The 22,514-nt window shown below is 36.7% G+C and overlaps 1 protein-coding gene across 2 annotated transcripts in view; it reads right to left on the minus strand.

Moving 5' to 3' along the window:
- Positions 1-8,232: 8,232 nt before the first annotated feature.
- LOC107723738 (endochitinase A1-like) overlaps positions 8,233-22,514 on the minus strand; it is a 19,769-nt gene continuing 5,487 nt past the window's right edge. The window contains exons 2-5 of one of the 2 annotated variants that reach the window (XM_016532450.1): positions 14,141-14,374; positions 13,897-14,042; positions 10,617-10,769; positions 8,233-9,459 (exon numbers count right to left, since the gene is read on the minus strand). In XM_016532450.1, the coding sequence (XP_016387936.1) occupies positions 9,268-9,459; positions 10,617-10,769; positions 13,897-14,042; positions 14,141-14,374 (725 nt within the window). In that variant the 3' untranslated portion in view covers positions 8,233-9,267. Of the gene's footprint in view, positions 9,460-10,616; positions 10,770-13,896; positions 14,055-14,140; positions 14,375-22,514 lie in introns of both variants that reach the window. The other variant, XM_016532449.1, reaches the window with a different exon arrangement.

Here is a 22,514-nt window from a genome sequence, read left to right on the forward strand (position 1 = left end):
TAATATATAATATAATATAATTTGAAATCTCTGTTTGAAAACTCTTTTTATTAAATGACAAACATCAACTTTAATAAGTACATTAATCCGCTGTTCTATAAATACAGAAGCATTCTCATTTAGTTTTTCTGATAGATATGCTTATGTAATTATGTTGTGTTGATCTGTCATGCATGTTCCAAACAACAGGTGCACACTTTGCACATGTGGGAAAATGTGATAGCATGCTTGACCCTCAGAGCTGCAGTAAAATGTTATGATCCAGTAATATTCTTAAACCAGAGGACTATCACACTGTCATATGGCTGGTTTATACAGGCCTGTTCACACCCAGGCTCACAAAACCCCTCGTCACAGGCTCCTTGAATTGACCTCAATCAGGCTTGGTTGGGAGGAACTTCACCAGGCACATATAGCTGCTGATTGTAGACTTAGAAATGAATGACTCTGACTTGTGAAAGTGTGGCTTCCAGCGTTGGCAACTTGACACTATGGCCGTCCACAGTGTGTATGTGTTGGTTTTGTATATGTGTGCTAGCATCGCTAATAAAACTTAGCAGGATCATATTTTACACATGATGAAATGAAAACCCCCCAGGCGCGGCCACCAGGTGTCAGAGAGTGTGTGTCTGTTGAGAGATCACGCTGGCTTGGACGGCTTGGTATGTGCTTGTGTGTGTAGTTTCAAATTCGTTATGGACACTCCCTTTAGGTCAGACTTAGGAGCAGCACATGGCTGTGTCAAACTCTCACGCAAAGATGGATGGAAATGTGCACACGCCTTACATGCGTTATCCTGTGCGCATGTTTATGTCATGTACAGTATGTTCTCACATAAAGGAACATTTTACTGCTCAGAGGTTGCTCTTTCATGGTTTAAAGGAATATTCTGAGTTCAGTACAAAGTGAGCTTAATTGACAGCATTTGCGATGTTACTGCAACAATTAATTTCCACTTGTTTTCAAAAATCTGGGTTACAGCTTCCATATTTTCAAATGTAAATGGCCAAAAGTATATTTGCTCAAATATATTTGCTGCAGACAAACACATATTTAAACATATTTTTCAATAACATATTTGTGGCCATTTTTGTTTATTTTTGAAAATATATTGTGTAAAATATAAATGTGTTTATTTAAAGCACTTGAAACAATATAGTACATTTTGAAATATATTTTGTTATATGAAGGTTAAAACTAAATATATATTCAACTTCAAAAATATAGTTCACTGAGCTTCACAGTTCACAACATTTATTATAATATATTTAGCATATATTTAAGACATGTAATACTCTACAAAAATGCTAAAATACTGTTTCAATATTTTTGCCACATTATAAATATTATGCATGTTAAAATGGTTTTAGTTTAAAAAATGGTTACTATCTTTACTGTCAACACAGCATAACCACTTAAACTGACTGTAAAACGTTTACTAAAACTCAAATAATGCTCATGTTTTAGCAGAAGAACTAACGTGAGTGCTTTTATAAAATTGTAATCTTCACATTTCAGCTTTTAAATCCTCCAAAAATTGGCCCCATTTTTATATATTGAAGTAATATTCTAAATGTACATATAAATGTATAAGTATATATGTTAATGTTTTTCATGAATATATATATATATATATATATATATATATTTATTTTTTAATTTTTTTCTGTAGACACTCCATATAATCTTTCTCAGACACAATTAGTAATACTCTACAAAAATGCTAAAATACTGTTTCAATATTTTTGCCACATTATAAATATTATGCATGTTAAAATGGTTTTAGTTTAAAAAATGGTTACTATCTTTACTGTCAACACAGCATAACCACTTAAACTGACTGTAAAACGTTTACTAAAACTCAAATAATGCTCATGTTTTAGCAGAAGAACTAACGTGAGTGCTTTTATAAAATTGTAATCTTCACATTTCAGCTTTTAAATCCTCCAAAAATTGGCCCCATTTTTATATATTGAAGTAATATTCTAAATGTACATATAAATGTATAAGTATATATGTTAATGTTTTTCATGAATATATATATATATATATATATATATTTATTTTTTAATTTTTTTCTGTAGACACTCCATCTAATCTTTCTCAGAAACAATTAATACTAAAGAGTTATTACTTATAATTTTTTTATTTATGCAAATCTTATCCCTGGATTGCTGCTGTAATGTTTTGTATTTTTCTTCTCCTTCAAATTTTTTTTTTTTTACAGTGAAATCTGGAGCACGTCCAGCAGCTTTCTGTGACCCTCCCTGTAAGGAGACTCTCTGACTGCCGTCTGTCACGTATAGCCGTGGATTATGTGTCTTCTATACTATCTGTGCGCACCCTCTCACTGCCATAGGACATTGATGACAGTCTGTGTGTATTAATAACTGTCTGGTTTGTGACTGGAGGTGTAGGGACAATGGAATGAGGCGAGGACTTTGAGATGGAGAGGTGGATTACTCTGAAAGACTAAACAGTCATGGAGTTCCAAGCAAAATGAAGCCCCCTAGAGGGCCCTGCATTAATAAAAGGCACAACGTTCTATTCTGTTGCTTAACTGCATAGCCTTGAATGACATGATGCTGATGTTCATTCCTTTGCCAGTCAGTGATAAAAATTCAGTTGCTCTTCTTGTAACAGACATCTTTCCATCTTTTAGGAGTGAATGTTGTGGTTAAACAGTTTATATTAATATGTTTTGAAAGCAAAACACTCATTGTGATGTTTCAGAGTTAGATAAATGTGCATGGACCATGTCCAGCATATAGTTAATTCTTATATGGACACATTTATGTCTCATTGAATTTTATGTATAATCAACTTTTTTTCATTATATCTTTAAGTCACATGAAAAGAGGGAAGTGTTTTATCATGCCTTCATCATTTACTTTTGCTGCTTTTCAAGTGGCTTTTATTGTTTCACCCTGTGAACCCAGACATACAATCTTATTAAAAGTCCATGAAAAAAAAAATATTATGTTAAAAGCTATGATGATCTAAACAAAGAATAAAATAATTATTGCAATGTTTATTGTGTGAAAAGTGTTTATATAAATGTGTACACAAATTACAACTGTGCCTCATTTGTGGTGTAATTTCCATCATGACCAACAATATTGGTACTAAAAACTTTTTTTTTTTCTCAGAAGTTAGTGTACACTGTTACCAAGAAAACAACACGGTCAACAAAGAGCTTAAAAAAAAAAAGAGTTGAAACAAGAGACGTGTGATGTCTGAAGAAACATCAAGATAAATCGCGAAAACTCTGCAATTTTCTGCTCAATCACGCTGCAATTTTGTCAAATGATGTCAAATTAAAAGTGTGTGTATTATTTAAGTGTGTGTATGTAGGATAGGACAAGAAATAAAATGTTTAATATGCGTTTTCAGAATGCTATTAAACACAATAAATATCCAGATTTATTAATGGCACTGTGGTGGAGATATCCATGACTTTAAGAAAACTGACAAAAAATATCAGAATTCTCCTGTGGTGCATGTTTATACACGGTTGGACATTGTTAATTGACAAATTAAACCATAGAGAGTGTGAAATGTGTGTTTTTAGGGGAGTTTTATGACTCTTTGGCTGATATAGTGACCAATCTGATTAGAATTGTATTTGGCTTTATTGTCTGAATTCCTCTGGCACACACTGAACAATTTCTAAACCACATTGACCAACCGGATAGATAAGATTAAAGCAGTTTGCAATAATATTTTATTGTATTTAATGTGAAAAAGTGATGTTGAAATCAATTTTGACTGTTTATTTTGTGCATACAAGTGTGTGATTTTTTTGTGACGCTGCTATAGGATTTGTCCTCTTTAGAAAGGGGGAAGCTGTCCATTCGATACACTTCCTGCCCAGATCTAGGGACCAGATGTTTTCCTACCCTGAGAGATAAGGACCATGTCACCATACAGCAGTCAAAATGCTCGCAAGAAGCAGGAAGTTGGTAAACATTCTTAAGCTCACTTCTTCCTAATAGAAACCTCCTGAGGGTTCAGCTTCAATAATGGGGACATAATAGTCACATGAAATGGCTTTCTGTAGATAAGAGCATGTGATCGCGCAGGACATTTAGCCATGTTTACTTTCATTAGAATGCATTAACTTCTACTTTATCTGCAAACGCCTCTATTAGATGATTGAGATTAATGGATCATTAACCATGGAATGGTATTATGAACCAAACATCTCAAAATATAATATCTTGCATAGCAGTAGAATTAATGCAATTAAATCACCATGCAGTGCAACATTTGTGTATATTATAATCAAAACGATTTAATAAAATAATAAAATTATTCAATATATAAATAATTAAAATAGGACTTAAAATTAAAACACTGTGCAGTGAAAGATGCAAGGTGGTCTTCAATCAGTACAGGAAGTTGTACGTTATAAGAGTAACATGAACCTGGGATCCCTTGTGTGATATTTATGTTCATTTCAAGTGTTCTAGCCTAAACATATGAGGTAGAAGTGCACTTTGCATCCTTCATCCGTCCTCTATCTTTCTCTCCCTTCATCTGCCATTCTCTCTCGGTGATGACAACAGACTCTCCTGGGATTCTCCAGCGTCCCCTCCCTTGGCTGGTGTGGCCTGAACCTTGACACAAAACATACTTGTTCTTCTCTGACTCTATCCCTCAGCAAGGCTATCTAACCATAGGAGTGAGGCGAGGGAAAACTCGACGAACCTCACAGCTGCGACAACACACGCCTTCACAGGGCTGACAAGAGAAAACACCCTGCTGCCTTGGGTGGGAGTGTGGATATATGTGTGTGTGTTTAATCTCTGACTCTTCATGTCACACACTCTCACACAAAGAAAAAAACAATATTTTCTACTAGAAAAACAGATAGGCCCAGGATTTCTCTTCTTGGCCAAACACATGTTTTGACTATCAGCGAACAGAGGTCTGGTAAAAAAAAAAACCCATTGTATTACCATTTGGTTAACTATGTTATTATTGGAAGAAATGCCATCGTATATGACTATGGATGTATGAATATTCAGTGTGATTGTATAACAAGCCATGGCATTTTCATCTGATATCATTACTGCACCATGGTTAAAGGGATAGTTCACCCAAGAATGAAAATTCTGTCATTAATTACTTACCCTCATGTCGTTCTAAACCCGTAAGACCTTCATTCATCTTTGGCCCAAAAAGGTAGTAAGGACTTTGTGACATCAGTGGTTCAACCGTAATATTATGAAGCTATGAGAATACTTTTTGTGCGCATTCACAAGAATACCACGATGGATGCATGTGCATTCCTCTGATTGAAAACAAGGCACAGATCGTCCGGGTTCTACTTGCAGAACGCTGGCTTAGATTCATAACATTATGGTTGAACCACTGATGTCACATGAACTATTTTAACAATGTCCTTACTACCTTTCTAGGCCTAAATATGGTAGTTACCTTGCTGTCAGGATCAGAGAGCTCTCAGATTTCATCAAAAATATCTTAATTTGTGTTCCGAAGATGAAAAAGGGTCTTACGGTTTTGAAACGACATGAGGGTGAGTAATTAATGACAGAATTTTCATTTTTGGGTTAACTATCCCTTTAATGGTGCTCTTTGTAAAGTAGGAGTCATATTTTTGAAGCCCTGTCACTGACATAAACATTGCTTTATTGAAGTCTAGTGACAGTTAGAGACTTTATTCCTGTCTGTAAACACTTTTGCATCACATGTGGTGATCAATACGCCAAAAAACAAAAACACTTTTACTAAAATAAAACCATGGTTAATGTACTTGCATTTTTATGTGTCGAACAAACTGTTTGAAAAATCTTTCTGATTCTGAAAAATCCTCTGACGAGATTACCATAAACCTTTTTGAAAAACATTTTACTTCTTGACAATTTTTTAAATAAATCAAGTCGTATGTTTGTATTTCCTATATGCTGTTTGGAATGCTCGATTCGCAAATGAATAACTCATTTGAGTCGGTTCTTTGCAATGAATCGGTCAAAACCGCTTGAATCGATTCGTGATTCAGTTTGAATCATTCGAACAGCTCACTCGCACGCTGAATAGTTTTCAGCGGGTTTCTCGCTTATTGACGCAAAACAGGAACTGGAGAACAAAACAATTTAGAATACTATGAACGAAAATACTTTACTTACAATAAACTGGACTAAACCCACAAATCCATCCAGTCTCCAAAGATGAAGATACTGTTTGTGAAGATCAACACCTGCACGCGCAGCTTGTGAACAACTATTGCAGGTAAAAACATTTAATTACGGTAATGAAAACTCTCATATAACAAAAAAGTACAATGGCATTACCATGGTTTTTAGATGTATTATGGTGTACACTTGGAGTAGGCCTACCATGTCTATTTTATGGAACTGTAAATGCAGTGGAATGGAATGGTGTTACATGAAGGGTTATTTTAAGAAACTGTCCTAGTCGTTCTTGTCAGATAAGCCATGATATATATGGATTTATTTTTGCCTTTAAGGAAGGCTGTTCTTCTGTCTGCTGTTTGTTTGTGCCAGACTCATTTGTCCTTGTTCTGTTTATGTTTTGGGTTGTACTGTGAGGTGATTATAGTGGGTGATTCCTGATTTGTAGATATTTATCATGGTTTATGAAGAACAAGAGCATCCTGAGAAGATTAAGTGTGACATCATAAGGTTCACCATTCAAAATATGTGAGATGATATGAACTAGCTCCAGGCAGGAAAATGTCAGTAATGGTCTTTTTCATGTTTTCTTACATGTTGGTGACATAGTGATGTTTTTATCAATATTTGCTAAATATTGATAAGAATATGTTGTGGTGTTGGTCTTGAGACCTCTTAAGACTGCATAAAGACAGATTTGGTCTGGATCTGGGCCTGGTTTATGGTTTCAGACAAGACCGCAGTCTGAGGTCCAGCAGAGTAAATTAGTTGTTATTTTTAGGAACATTGAAAACATTGACAGAATGGAAAAAAAACTTATACATGCCATAAAATGTAATGTAGAATATATTCTTTCTAAAAATGCATTTCTAGTATTTTAAGCAAGTCTTTTTTTTTTCAGTTAATGTCTTGAAGCATTTTTCTTACCCACTGTGTTTTTCTGTTGCTGTAGGTAAGCAGAAATCTAACAAAAATAGATACATAAATTATATAGCTGTGGAAACTTTTTTTTTTTTACAGAAATATTATATGTGATATATTATTTTGTAGAAATATTGTATTAGAGGTAAAATAATAATAATAATAATTATTAATAATAATATTAGTAATAGTAGCAGCCTATTATATTTTTATATAGGCCTATGTATAAAAATACAATTTAATATAATAGTATAGTATACTATAGTATATAATACTATAATAATATAGTATATTATATTATAATATTTCTAGGAGATTATATTTGTAATATCATCATTATCCCATTTACCGCTTTGTGTTTTAGGGTGATTAGTGGAAGAACTCAGAGGGCGTGAGACAGCAGTCTTGCTGACTTGATTTCTCTTAAAGTGATGAGGGTCCACTGAACCCCACCCGAATCCCTGCTCTCTGATGTCATCGCCCTCTCTTATGCAAACCAGCTGTTTGCTTAAATGGCTTTTAGATGCCAGCCAAATTTTTGCACGTGTGTTGAGGAATGAGGGAGAGATGGAGAGAGAACATATGTGTGCATTTCATATCAAACAAAAATTCTTGAGTAAACAGCCTAGAAGCCAAATAAATGAAAAATTGGATCATATAGATCCAAGGCACACAAAGACGAGGTCTCACTGGGGTAAAGTAGAAATGAATAGTGAGCACATATCAATTTATTTTTCAAAACTTTATTCCTATCACAAACATACATCAGTTTAACACAATGCTAGTACACCTATCCAAAATATGACGGAACACCGGAATGTTAAAACAAAATGTCATAGTTGAAATAAAGGACATGGTATTCAATATGTATGTACATTTAAAACATAATTTTCTATTGGTTTATTTTAAGAGATACAGTCAATCTAGCACCAAATTTTGACCCCAAGTTTAGTCAGTCTTGTGTCAGAAATTTTGTGAAGAAGTGTAAAACATTTAAAAAAGATATGGGCTTAAAAGTATTGTAGAAATGTTCTTTTTGTCTGCACTGTTTTTCATTGTATTGGAGTGGATTGACTAAAACTAAAAACGATGGTCCAGGGTTTCATGGCTGCACCCAATTACATCATTTTTTTGCCTAATGACTTTTGTACAGTGTAGTAGCAAATGCAGATACAAAATAAAATGCACCCACCCAAGAAACTTCTAGTAATTAAGGCAGGTCATTGAAACGATTAAGTCAGTCATTCAATCCATCTAAATGTCTAGAATAAAAATATTACAAAAAGAGCATAATACTGGTTTACAAAGTACGGTAAAGCTGTAACACAATCCAGAAATGTCAGATAACAATTAGCTGTCACCCTGAGCACTAACGGGCTTTGCAGCATATCTAATTGGTTGGATTTTACTGTACGTTAAGGGTTGTTTGCAGCAATGAAATGAAGTTGATGGATTGACGCTTGAACTGATTTCTCAGGCTCAGCAACTCCAGGAATCATTACTTTGTCATGCAGTGATATTAACAAAATTATACAAGACTATTAACTAGTCAAATCATACTGTACACAAAGACAAACATATAGAACATTTCATACAATCTAGAAACACACAAACAACCCGTCGCAAACAAAAACACAACTCACGTCCATTGGATTCTGAATGTTTCTTTATGGTGTCATGTGATTTACTCTCAGCTGGAAGCTGTGGAGCGCTGGGACAGGAGCAAGGATCCTCCCGACGTTCCGTTCCAGCCCTGGCTGCTCTTATGGAAGCCAGCAATGACTCATGGGAAAGGTCCCCCCACCCCACAGCAGTACTGTATTATACTGAAAGGGTGAACCTCTTGGACTAAAATGTTTTTTTTTTTTTTTGATTGAATTTATATAATGTTCTTTGTGTAAATCATCACTGCCATAACTGGCACTTACAACTGCTTTCTTAACGTACAACAAATTTTCATATAGTATTGAAACGTGTACATTTATTTTGATAGATCGGGAGGAGGATTACTTGACCAGTTTGCCTCAGAAGTTGTTCTGTATGAACTTAAATTGAATATTTTGCAGTGGGAATTTGAGTCTTTGTCTCCCTTGTGCCTTATGGCCAAGGTCAATGCAGTAGATTGAGCTGGGTTTAAGAAGCAGGGACTAAGCGTTCCGCCCAGACCCTTGGTGGCAGGTTGGCTTGTTCACAGCTCAGTGTCTGCTGTTTTGGTGGTAGAGTGGCCGTTGGTGGCAGCAGGAGGAGTTTGGGCCTTAACTGCCTCTTGTGACTCTCCGTTAAGACTGGGCTTCTCCTGGGGCTCGGGTTGGTTTAGAGGGGCCACAGACACCAGAGTGTTGCCTTGGTTCTCCTCGTCAGCCATGTAAGACTCCTCAGCCTGAGGAAAACAAAATACAAACAAAGATTTTATTTTTATTATTATTATTATGATGATGATGATTATTATTAAATTTGTATATTCTTTTTTATTATTATATATTATTATTATATTTTTACTACTTATAATTATTAATTATTATTATTATTATTTATTTTGCAAGACAATTAACCCCAGGAATAGCCTATTCCCAGAGAACAAATTGTATTGCTCAAATTTATAAATTCAAATTGAGCATAAGATTTATAACTCAGGAGACTTGGTGTTTCCTAGGAGAATGAGATGTTTCTTCTAGAATTTCTTGGGATGAATGACAGTAGACACAAATGAGACAACGATTAATCATGTAGATCATGAGGTCTTGGAAGAATTTGATGAGAAATTATGGAGTTCATATCAAGATTCTATGTTAGACTTTTATCAAATTTGATGCATTGACTGCATTAAACTATTAAAATTAAAATGTTTCATTTTTTAGTCAGTATTTTTGTAAATCAGCACTGATGAGCAAGACCCTTGAATTAAGGGGAGGGTGTTCTTTGAGCAGAACATGTAAACTTCCATAAAATCATTTTTGTTTGATGGAAGATTTTTCCTTCAAAGCTAAAGCATTTATTGTGCAGCATATGGCTTATGAAATGCTGCCCTATGAATGTAAGTATTTTTTCATTGTAAGACTCTTTCTGAGGTCTGCCGAGAGTGCACTTTGTTTCACTTTCATCATTTCTCATCATTTAACAGAGAAGGAAAACAGCTTAGAACTATTGGCAAGGAGATGAAACAGTTAGTGTTTCACTAGCATGTGTTGTGGTTCTGAACATTCGATGGGGCGTGTGCTGGAGGAACTGCGCTGCACTGATATGCTGCCAATTGTTTCCCTCCTAATTATGAGCTTGGCAACATTTCCCTACCAAATACACTGAACTTTGCAATTAAAATACATGCATAACACATTCAAAATGGGAATTTGATTGGGAACACTTGGTGGTGGAGATACTGTTGGTGAAGTCATCAATTTGAGGGTTTAGACAGCAGGAAGTGAATGAATGTGTAAATTTGCTTCAAAGATTTGTTTAGTGTTGAGTTAGAGCATCCTCAAGAAAGGATATTACAATTAATGGGATGTTTTTCTGGCGTTCAGTAAGTCTGACACTCACCAGTTTCATGCCTTTGCCGTTGGTTCGGCGATGGCACTTAAAGTAGTATATGCCGACTATTATAGCAGCAAGCAGTAAGCCGGTCACCAGCACAGACACGAAAACAGCAGGAGAAGATCCAGAGGCAACATTCTTTTCTTTCTCTTCATTCGGCTAGAGAAACACAAAAAACAACAAGTTTAACAAAAACTGGGATTAAATATTGGAGAGCTTCAACAGCAATTTGAGTCATTTTATAGGTATCTAATCAAGTGATGTTGATTTAGTTTGGGTGTCCCTTAACAACATGCAGGAATGTTTTGTCATAGGTCTGTTTTGATAAAAATCAAAGTGACGGATTAATTCACCAATATTGGTAGATATTGTATATTTAAAGGGATAGTTCACCCAAAAAAGAAAATTCTGTCATTAATCACTCATGTCGTTCCAAACCCGTAAGACCATCGTTCATCTTCGAAACACAAATTAGATATTTTTGATGCATTCCGAGAGCTCTCTGACCCTCCCATAGACAGCAAGGGTCCTTACACGATCAAGGCTCAGAAACATAGCAAGGAGATCATTAAAAAAGTCCATGTGACATCAGTGGTTCAACTGTAATTTTACGAAGCTACGAGAATACTTTTTGTATGCAAAGAAAACAAAAATAATGACTTTATTGAACAATTCGTCTCCTTCGTGTCATCATATAGCGCCATTTTGGAGAGTATCACATACGTAAACAACGTATGCAACGTATGTACGTGGATACGTTGTTTACGTTCAGATCAAAGTGTAAACAACGTAAACAGTGCATCCACGTACAGTGCTGCTGACACAGAACAGTATACGTTGTTTACGTATGTGATACTCTCCAAAATGGCGCCAGGGTGACGCGGAGGAGATGAATTGTTGAATAAATTCGTTATTTTGGTTTTATTTGCGCACAAAAAGTATTCTCGTAGCTTCGTAAAATTACGGTTTCACCGGTCTCAGATCTGTTCTTGCCAACAATGGACGCTCATCATCTACCCCCCAAGTCTCGTCTAACCTCTTTCCTGGGTTCATAACCGCATGGCAGCAGTGAGAGGAAGCCCCTCTTCTCTCCCACTCATTCATCTTTTGTGTGGAGGGATTATTTATAGCGAATGACAAAACAGGATCTCCCTAATCTGAGCTCACAGGCATCAACAGCTCAAACTGCCCTGCTAAACTTTATCCTCTCAGACACAAAGCTTCCTTCCTTTCTAATGTACACGGACGCAGATGACAGCAACTGAAAACATCTAAAGTCACTCTGTCCATTGGTTTGGGTTGGCAAAGTAGAGATACTTGAAAAGTCTTGTAGAGGTACTTTATAGTGGAGTTTAGATTGTTTTAAGCTCTTCTGATGACCTTTTGGGGTAAATATGGGATGTGTGCATTGGTATGATGCTGATATGGCCTCACTGTAACGTATGAACATGTAAACGAAAGTATAAATGCAGTTACACAAAGTTCCTTTGCCAAAAATTTATTTTGTAGGTACAGTGGTACATTGATAGTATCAAATGGTAATGTTGTGGTACTTTGATTTATACAAATCTACTAAATGATTGGCATATACTATTGTATTTATAGTACTTTCCTTACAAAAAAAGTACTATGGCAGTACCATGGTACAATGATGTTAGTATAATAGTATTATTATGGTACTTTGAAATATACCATGGTAGTAAATTTCATGTACGTTTCTTTCAAAAATATCATCGTACTGCTACTGGTTCTTCAGCGGTTCTTTGTGGTAGTTCAGGTAGGGCTGGACAATAATTCAATATCAATATGTATCGCGATATAAATTTTTTCAATAACGGGGTGCTATATAGCACCGCTAAGTGGTTCTTTGGCTCGTAATCATAGGGGAACCAATTGAAGTGCTCACTGTAAAAAAAAATTCGTAAAATTTACAGTAAAAAAACGGCAGCTGTGGTTGCCAGAATTTTACCGTAAAAAAAATAAGGTAGCAGCGTTTTACGGTTTTACTTAAATTTACAGTTAAATACCATAATTTCATTAACGGATATAACGTTAATATACCAACCCACTGAAGTACTGAAATCTGTTTTGTACCTTTGTGAACACTGACTGCACCAAATACAGGTAGTGATGAGAAAATCACACGATGAACCAAAGCCTATCACAAGCAGCTTTTAAATATTAAAATATATAGAAGGTGCACAGTGTCATTCACACAAACACTAAACACCATCATGGTAACACACATGAAACTGAAATAATGCAATAAACATTAATTGAACAACATTAGATGTAACATACAACCCTAATGTACACAACTGCTTAGAAAAAAACTAAGAAGAAACATAGTTATTTAAAAAAAACAACATGAAATTTGAAATGTAATGCAGGGAATTCTGGGAATGTCAATTTACAGTTATTCACTGTAAATTATACTAACTTTTTCCCACTTCCAAAGACGGTATACTACCGTAATATTACATGTAATGTCCAATACAGTTTTTCACCGTATATAATAGGGGAACTTACCGTTAACCATTTAACAGGTTTTTAATGTAGCATTTTTACAGTCTTTTACCGTTAAATTCATATAGCACCTATAAAGAACCTGTAATGGTTCTTCAGCAGTTCTTTGGGGTGGTTAAGGTGCTATAGCACCATCTTTAAAGATATAGGTACTATGTAGCACTTAAAGTTATTCCCCTATGATTACGAGCCAAAGAACCACTTTTAGTGCTATCTAGCACCTTTTTTTTTTAGAGTGTATGGTAAATGAAATTACCATATGGTGTATGGTAATCGCGTTTGGTCTGGTAACTTACTGTATCGCGTACCTTGTCAGTGTCGTGCGCTTTGCTTGGCCATTCACAAATAAAGTACCATGGTATTTAAAAAAAAAAAGTAAAGTACCAAAAAGACCATGGTACTACTAAACCATCTGTTCTGGAGAAGTGCAGTGGTAGTGTCATAATATTTTTGGAAGTAGATAGTGCCATGGTATTACCATCTGTACCACCTGATGAAACTTGTGAATGTGAATCCTAAATATTGGGTTTAGAAAAATGTCAGCTAAATTGGTCAAATTAACTAAAATGAAATAAAAAAATCACATTTCTTCTGCATGTGCTTAGAGCTGTTGACCAATAAAAACCAATGATTAATAATAAACTAAAAGACAACTCTGATAGTTCTTAACTGAACTGTCAAATGTACATTGATTTTGGACCATTGTTTTTTTTCCACCCAGAATTCTTATCCATGATATTAGTGACCCAAAATTACTTACATTTGTAATTATGGAACCTTGATTTGAGACTGGATTGTTCGCCATCATTATTTTTTCTTTCACCTTTACATCAGAGTTCATTGGGTCTGTGGATTCTGATTGTCCTGGTACAGATGTAGGCAGGCTGGCATCAGCAGCGTTGGCAGCTAATCGAGGTGCTAAAACCAAAGAATCAAGAATTAGTAGCATCACCAACTAAAAACACTTAAGAAATTAATTTAGGGACAGTCTTGAGGCCTCATACCCATGTCAGTAGTGTCAACAGAACCTGGTTGGCTTGGGTCAGGTGTTTCTTGAACAGCAGGCCCAGAAGTTGGGTTTGCAGCTGCTGGGCCTGCTGTCGGGCCTGTTGTCGCGTTTGCTGTTGCGTTTGCTGTCGCGTTTGCTGTCGAGTTTGTTGTCGCGTTTGCTGTCGAGTTTGTTGTCGGGCCTGCTGTCGGGGTTGCTAATGGATCTGCTGGGTCCTGTCCCCGACAACCTGCATGGTAACACGGAAAATGTTAAAGATGTCAAATACTGTAAGATGACAAGCTTTAGGTTGCACTTCCACCTCACCTTGGTGAATTATGTAGCGTCATGTTACATAAATAATGAAGGACATGATAAAATCTGCACAAAATTGCAATTAATGTGCCGTCCATAACAGCAATTACATTTTGATCTCATTGATTTTGCTTAAAAACAGCTAATTGTTTGGTAGATCACTTCCAGACACAGAACATTCATCTATTTGCAAACTAGTCAATTTTTGTTGTATTTCCTATTGAAACAGGAAGTTGGGGCGGGACATATCAAAGGCCCAATTGCTGGTTTTAGAGAGCAACAACTGTATATTTAATTCTTACTTACAAGCTCTTTGTTTAGTTTTAAATAGATTCTGATTCAGTTCCAGTGCTCATTTAGGTTATGTCCATTTTGCTGACATATGAAATTCTCATTCTGATTCAAACTGGTAACTTGTCTTTTTGAACCATTCATTAAAAGAACTGACTCATAAGACTATTTGTTTCAGGAATCAGGCTACACTAGTTGTGTCAAGTTTCTGATTGACTAAAAAGAATCGGCTCATAGGAGTCATTTTCTTAATAATGGGACTGTACTGATTGTGCTGTATGTTTTTCATTCACTAAAAATAATTTGTTCATTAGAGACGTTTGTATGTGAATCAGACTACACAAGTTTCCCAGTGTTTTTTTTATTTAAAGAGAATTTATTCATAAAAGCAATTTGTTTGTGACTGGGATTGCACTGGTTGCATTGTATGTTTGTTTTTCTGTATGTTTGCTTTTCTTTTTTTTTTATAAATTAAAAAATATATGAATTTAAAAAGTTTTGCAAAACGGTACAGTATGGATTTTAGCAAATATTTCCATGCCACCTGTTCACTTTGTATATCATGCAGTCAATAAGTGTTTGCAGTGTTTGACCAGGCTGTCATATTCTCCTTATCCAGAGCCTGCCGCTCAGTGTTTGCTAGCATGTGGGTGGTAGGTGCACCCTGAGGTTGAGAAGAGGTTAAAAAAGCCTGGCCCTTTCTGACCGTTATTTAATGCCCTTCTGTCTCCACCCTCTCCAAAAATGTGCCTTGTTTGCACAGCCACTCTGCATTATTAATAACTTGAGCAGGAGGGTAATGCTCCTGACACCGACTGAGCAAACAAACATCACCCTCGAAAAGTCAAGACCTTTGTCTTTGCTGTACATCACCACACTCCTTTGTAAAGAGTTATGTCTAGAGACGTTGAATGCAGGAAGCGAGTGGCCGGGTGTAAAGTGCGAATGAATTTGTTTGCCCGTTTGTTTTAGGTGTTGCATCCTCAACTAACTATGCCATATCCGATAGTCATTGAACTTGAGTTCTTGCTAAAAGCAACATTATAAGAAAAACTACTACTACTACTAGTTTTCACTTTTGACTGACACGTTCAAGGTAAACTATTCTAGGTAAATTATTAGCTACACATAAGATAGTGATTATTTTCACACTAAAGTCATGTTAACATGCTTATTGTTTTTTTTTAAAGGAAACGGGACAACTGGAAATTAATTCTTGTGATAACATGCCACAAATGCTGTGCACAAATGCTCAGTTGAACCTGGAATAGTCTTTTAAGTGGTTTTCAGCAAAGAGTTGACAAAGTTTTTTGGCATTGGGGATTGGAGCAGCTGAGCTCTAAATCTAGAACAATTTCTGGTGTCATTTAGGACACCACACGTTTTGCCATCAAACTTGTCACGGAGGCTTCAGAATGCCATCTGGAGCTCATGCTGGGTGGTCTTGTGTTTTCCTAACTAGAAATACTAAGATATCTTCCACAGTCTGATCATAAAGTGATTCTACATTTGTCTCAACAGGTGTGACCGTATCGTGCAGGATAGACTTGTGCCGGTATTCGGTAATGCGATACATCACGGTAATGAATATGCACGATATTGTTATCGTGGGCACTTCTAAATACCGTGAATAATTATATATAGCATTTTTTAAAACTAAATTTCAATATCGTGATAATACCGCGTACCGTGATAAAAGCATTAGCAATTAATCGCAACATGAAAATTTGATACCGGCATACCCCTAGTGCAGGAACAACAATCCTTGATGAATCTTTTTAGTTAAACCATCAAGAAATGACAATCTGTGCTTGGTCAAGCTCAAATCTCTTAGTGATAGCTCATTTTCTGTTTGTGACTCTTAGCATTTAGTGATTTTAAAGGATGCATGGCCACCGTGATAGCGCTCACCCGCACTCACAGCTTGAAGCACCCCTCCCTCATTACAGAATTACCCTGAGTATCTTGCACGTCTATCGGGCTAGATACTGTGCGTGGCTAGCCATATATTTTAATTGGCTGAACTGGGCATGCATCCTACAGCTCTTAAAAATGTTAATAAAACTAAGCGCTGACTTACACAAGCCAAAACCTGACATGTTTATTGATATAATAATTGTTAGGAAAAATGTTCCCTCTTCTCCTAACATCATATAAACAAGACCAGTGTAAATGAATGCCCTTGTACACTTCTGTATTTGTGCGTTTTCTACAAATGAGAAGTGCCACATTCTTTTTCAATGTGTATGAAGACGAACATCTTTAATTGTGTACAAAACAAAATTCTCCTCCCAGCAGCACGATCACACACACTAGCAATGTCCTGTTTTGCATACTTTCTGTCCCAAGTCAGTGTTATGCGAAATTAGAATTAGTGCATCATAGTTATGTAATTTTGGATTTTAAGGGAAATTAGGTAGATGTTAAAGGGGTCATATGATGTTGCTAAAAAGAACATTATTTTGTGTATTTGGTGTAATGAAATGTGTTTATGCGGTTTGAGGTTCAAAAAACACATTATTTTCCACATACTGTACATTATTGTTTCTCCTCTATGCCCCGCCTTTCTGAAACGCTTAGATTTTTACAAAGCTCATCGGTCTGAAAAGCGAGGTGTGCTCTGATTGGCCAGCTATCCAGTGCGTTGTGATTGGCCGAATACCTTAAGCGTGTGTCGGAAATGTTACGCCCCTTACCATATTGTGATGCCATGTCCCGGCCGGAGCGACGAGACAAAAACATTCAAACCCATTATAAACGAGGCATTTGTTGCATCCAGTGGGGACATAATTACGGATTATAATGACTTATACTGTCATTTTACGAGTTGCGTTGCGCCGCGTAAACATAAAACCATGTCTGCATTTGTGACCGGAGAAATGACAAACAACAAGCGCTACTCTACACTGCTCAAAACTCGCGTTTGCATCATCAGTGGCAAATCCTTTAAATATGAAAACATACTCCTAGTCTGTGAGTCAGAACAGCCGGCATTGTAGTCTACTCTTCCAGGATCAGGAAACAGTCCTCCATAAAATGCGCTGCACACATCTGAATATTTGGGTTGAACTGTTCTGGAACAGTGTTGTAAATACAACTTAACCACTGATTTCTAGTCGTGTCCTCTTTTGGAAGGCCAAACAAAGTAGTTTCGCTTTCACAACAAAACACACGGCGGGCTTGAGTGAGCGGAGGCTGGCGGGCTTGAGAATGGCGCGGCTGGCGGGCTTGCGGCAACCATATGTGACGACCCCGGGCTGGACTCCACTTCGTCCACGGTGAAAGCCGATCCACGATCCACAGCGCGAAGTTGATGTATTTCCTCAGCGACCAGCACGGATCAGCTCCAGACATGACGAAGCAGATATCGTCCTCTTTTGGAAGACCAAACAAAGTAGTTCGCTTTCACAACGAAACATTTCTTTGCGTGAACGTTTGGGCGGCGTTATGCAAATCTTCCGAGATCGTGACGTAGGTATGTGGGGGTGTGTTAGAACGAGCCGTTTTAGGTAGGCGTGGTTGACTCTTAACTTTTATAAAGAATATCTCTTTGGATTTGAGACTTTAGTCTTTGCAACTTTACAGATCTTCTTTATGCACCAAGAGCTTGTAACACTCCAAAGAGAAAGGAAAAATTGAAATCGCATCATATGACCCCTTTAATTGCTAAAATACAAAACCAAACAGTGCAAGGTTTTCTTGGTATATTACAGTACAAGGAAGGAAGGTGTATTATGGTACGACGTCACCATCTATATACCTGGGAACACTGATATTTGTGGTGAATGAAGTCACTCTAGACAATCTGGGAGTAAGTCTTACTAACAAATGAATTTCCATGTAAATGTTGTCCTTCATAGCCAGACCTCTGATTAAACCTTGTGAACACAATTTTGTTTCCAGGAGGACTGATAAAAACCTTGTGTTGCGTGAAGTCAGCCAGTCAAATCTGAGTTTGCCAAATCGAGAAAGTACTTTCCAGTTTTTATGTGGGCAGTCGGGAAGTGTGCTGTCTGAGTGTATGCATAAATTTTATGCTTAAATTTGCTCTAGCGTAAAATGCATAAATTTTATCCATAAATGTTATGTAGATTTTAGGCATAAAGTTTCTACATACTCTCACAATATGCATTTATTTATGCATAAAATCCATAAGTAGTCACGTAAAACTGCATGAATTGTTTCTTGATATTATTTTTTTTACAGTTTTAAACAGTTACAAAATGCATTATGAAATGCCTGGTGTGCTAACATCTGTCTTGATGTCTCACTTAAAAGCTACTAAACTATGATCTTCAGTCATGCCACTTTATAGCTACGTTCATCGCACATGTACTTGCATGCTCCTTCAAATATGTACACAATCTAAAGCGCTACGCTGGAGATGAAAGATAGAAATTATTAATGATGATTTTTCAGTCACCATGATGCAGATTAGAAATGAGATAATTTGGTTTCTAGGTTGATGAAGTAGGTCAGTTGTCTTGCTGCAGTCTAAACAAGCATAAAACTCAACCCATCAAATTTTCTTCCCAAATGAGTTAACCATCTTGACGTATCTAATATATCACAATTTGTGCTGCAGTGAAATCTAGTCATCAGTCTGACATCTGGATGCTCGACAGCAAGCACAAACAGAGTTCTGGAAGAGTGAGAGCACCTAACCGCTTCGATGCATGTTTTTCATCCACCAATACAACAGAAATATGACCGGAATCATTGTTTTCCTAAGGAAAGTGACACAACAGGGACCAAATGTGCTCTCCAGATTTCTGAATCACTTTAATCCTTTCCATGGTGTTCTGGCACGTCTGGTCTGATGTAATGAGACAATCTCAGGCAAAGACTCTCAAAATCCCTCGTGCTCTCAGCTGTGCCTGAATGGATGTACGGCAGTAAGCTTAGCCAGACACGTCCTGACAGCTCTGATATAAACCTGAGAGCTAAAACCTCCTCCTTCTTCCAGAATCCCATGAGAAATGCCCATAAAACTCTTAAGGTTATTTTAAAGTAAGTACCTCATTAAATGGATAGTTCACCCATGAAATTAAAATTTTGCCATCATTTACCTTTGCCAGATATGTATATGATGGAATTTTAATTTTCGGGTCAACTGTTCCTTTAAGTCTTGGTTGTAGGATTCAAATGTTAAGAATTGAGCTAGATTTTGTGTTTTTATTTGCATGAACTAGAAATATGGTAGAAGAACTCCAGATAACCTTTTTTAATTAGAGTTTAAAGCATTATAGATCATTTTTGGATCATTGCCTCTATAAATGTCCCATGGGCCTACTCATATGACTAAAAATGATGTCACTGTAATTTTCCCAGAGACATTTATTTCTGGGAATCTAAAGGCATGTCTGCTTTAATTCTGACTCTGGAGGATTTCTGGATGATATCCTCAGCTCAATCCCCAGTAGGAATGCGGCGATAAGCAATCTGCCTTTTCACGGCTCATAAGGGAGTGTCTTTAATCTCTACCCGCATTAATGTTTAAATCACAAGCTTGTTGAACTCTGGGACAGTATCTGTCTTCTTAACAGAGCCCTCCTCTTGTTCTTCTGTCCTCACACAGATCTGTGGCATGATTATCTAGCAGGACGGAAGGCCATCTCGAGATCACCTATCTCTGGGTCTGCTTGAAACAGGAGAAACCTAAATAAACAGCTTAGCGAAAGAGGAAAGAGTGTGATGACGGATGCAAGCGACTCAAAAGGGCCAGTAATCACTCTAATAATCACTAACGTGTTGTCCAGCAGGGTGGAGTCCATCTCTCTCAATCTCCAGATGCACAGATGTCAAGGGAAGCACTATCCTCCCTGTGTACTTTGTGCTTTAACATGAGGCTCTGATGTCTGCAGCCGGCTAGGCTGGACGGCAGCCTGAGACTCATTGCTTCTCCACCCAGGCCGTAGAGAGTGGTGATGACAGTCAGCTACAGCCCAATCCCCTCACTTAAGCAGGCCTGAGCACTATATGTTTACTTACATTGTTCTATCGTTCTATCTGTTGTTCTATGTGTCTACCATCCATCCATTCATCAGTCTATCCACCTCTCTGTTGGGAGAGAAGTTTTAAGTTTTAAAATTTTCAAAAAAGACTTTGTCAAGCCAACGTTGAAAACTTGGCTTTTGTAATTTCACATTTCACTTTTTTTTGTAGTATTTTTTGTCTTTTTCATTGGTTTATTTTAAAAATCTTCCAGCGTAAGCCCCTGTGATGCACTGTTGGTGCAATCTCAAAATGTTATTTCTCAAAAGGTCAAAGAACTTTATGGGCACTTTTAACTGAAGCACTACAAATCCAGTGGTCACTCTATCCACCCCAACTATGGGAGAACTATTTCCATTTGTAAGCATACTGATCCTGAGAGTTTACTTAGCAATGAGCCCATGGCCCAGTTGTTTTCTGACAAAACAAAAACGGGGTGAAGGAATTAATCAAATTAGTGTCGGCGTGGAATGTTCCCCCAAGCCAGACAGGATGTAGGTATCTCAGATAGAAACTATAGACGGTGCGCTAACCATTCACACAGTAATCCCATTCCTGAGCCCTTTGGACTCAATTCGAGACATACTGTATATTTAATGCACAGACCACCCTACTAATGGGTGCCTTTTCTATTCTTAGACAATAGAGTCTCATTCACTGTTTTTGCAGTGTTAATTTCCATAATAACCCTCCAGAGTAATACAGTACAGATTCTATAAGAGTTTGATTTATGGTTTGCTTAACGAATGTTGCAGATTTTTGTGTTTTTAATGCTTCAAACCTTATTTTTTTTAAAGAGCACCCCTACTGTCCAAAACAGGCATCTTCTTGTCACCCCCTCTAACTGCCAGCTGCCGCCACTTTTTGCAGCTTACTGTCAGCACCACAAGCATTGCGTGGCTGTAGATGTCCATGGACTTTTTCCCAAGCTCTTGTTCTTTGACATCATCATGCAGATTGATTCAGATAACGTAATTGGATATTTAAATGTTTGATCCGCTGCCATGCTCGGCTTATACAATGGTTGGAGAAAAGACCACAACAGAAAGACGAGTGTGGAGGTGTTGGTGCGACTATCTTTTTTCTTTCTGATTTTTTCTTCTCATCACACAAAAGAAAAACTGGGGTTGGGTTTTGCCTCCTCTCTCACTTTCTGGCTAACCGTAACAAATCCCCTGGGCTCTGTAACGCTGTGGTTAAGGAGGAAAGACTGCCATGAGAAAGTCCTCGTGCTTTTGATGGCAAGCAAAGGATACAATCTTATGTTTTCAATTAGGGAACATTAGGTAGAATTGCCCCAGTGTTATTGTGCTTGAGGAACATTAATTACCCCAGCAATTTCCCCATCGGTTAAAGAGGCTCAGCCAAGCCACATTAACTCTGTTTATTCCTCAGGCAAAATGGCATAAACCGCTATAGAAGTGCAAACTTCTCCATAAAGTTACATGCATGTAACGAGTATTACAAAAACACAACAATAGTATAACTCAATTTGTGTATGTAAAAAACATTTAATGAAAAGGCTCTGTCCACAAATAGGGTACAGTTTTATAATAATATATATTTCATTTGATAGTAAATAATGTACGTATATTTTTTATATAAAATAATATTTTATATGTATGTATATATAAAATTAACATTACTTATTTATATTTGATATATTTATATATTTGTTGTACCATTTGATAAGAGTTTATTCTAGGGCTGAACGATTTTGGAAAATAATCTAATTGCGATTTTTTTTACCAATATTGCGATTGCGATTTAATATGCAATTATTTTTTAAA

Source organism: Sinocyclocheilus rhinocerous, unplaced genomic scaffold, assembly GCF_001515625.1.
Source record: "Sinocyclocheilus rhinocerous isolate Xijiao unplaced genomic scaffold, SAMN03320098_v1.1 scaffold905, whole genome shotgun sequence".
Classification (NCBI taxonomy): domain Eukaryota; kingdom Metazoa; phylum Chordata; class Actinopteri; order Cypriniformes; family Cyprinidae; genus Sinocyclocheilus; species Sinocyclocheilus rhinocerous.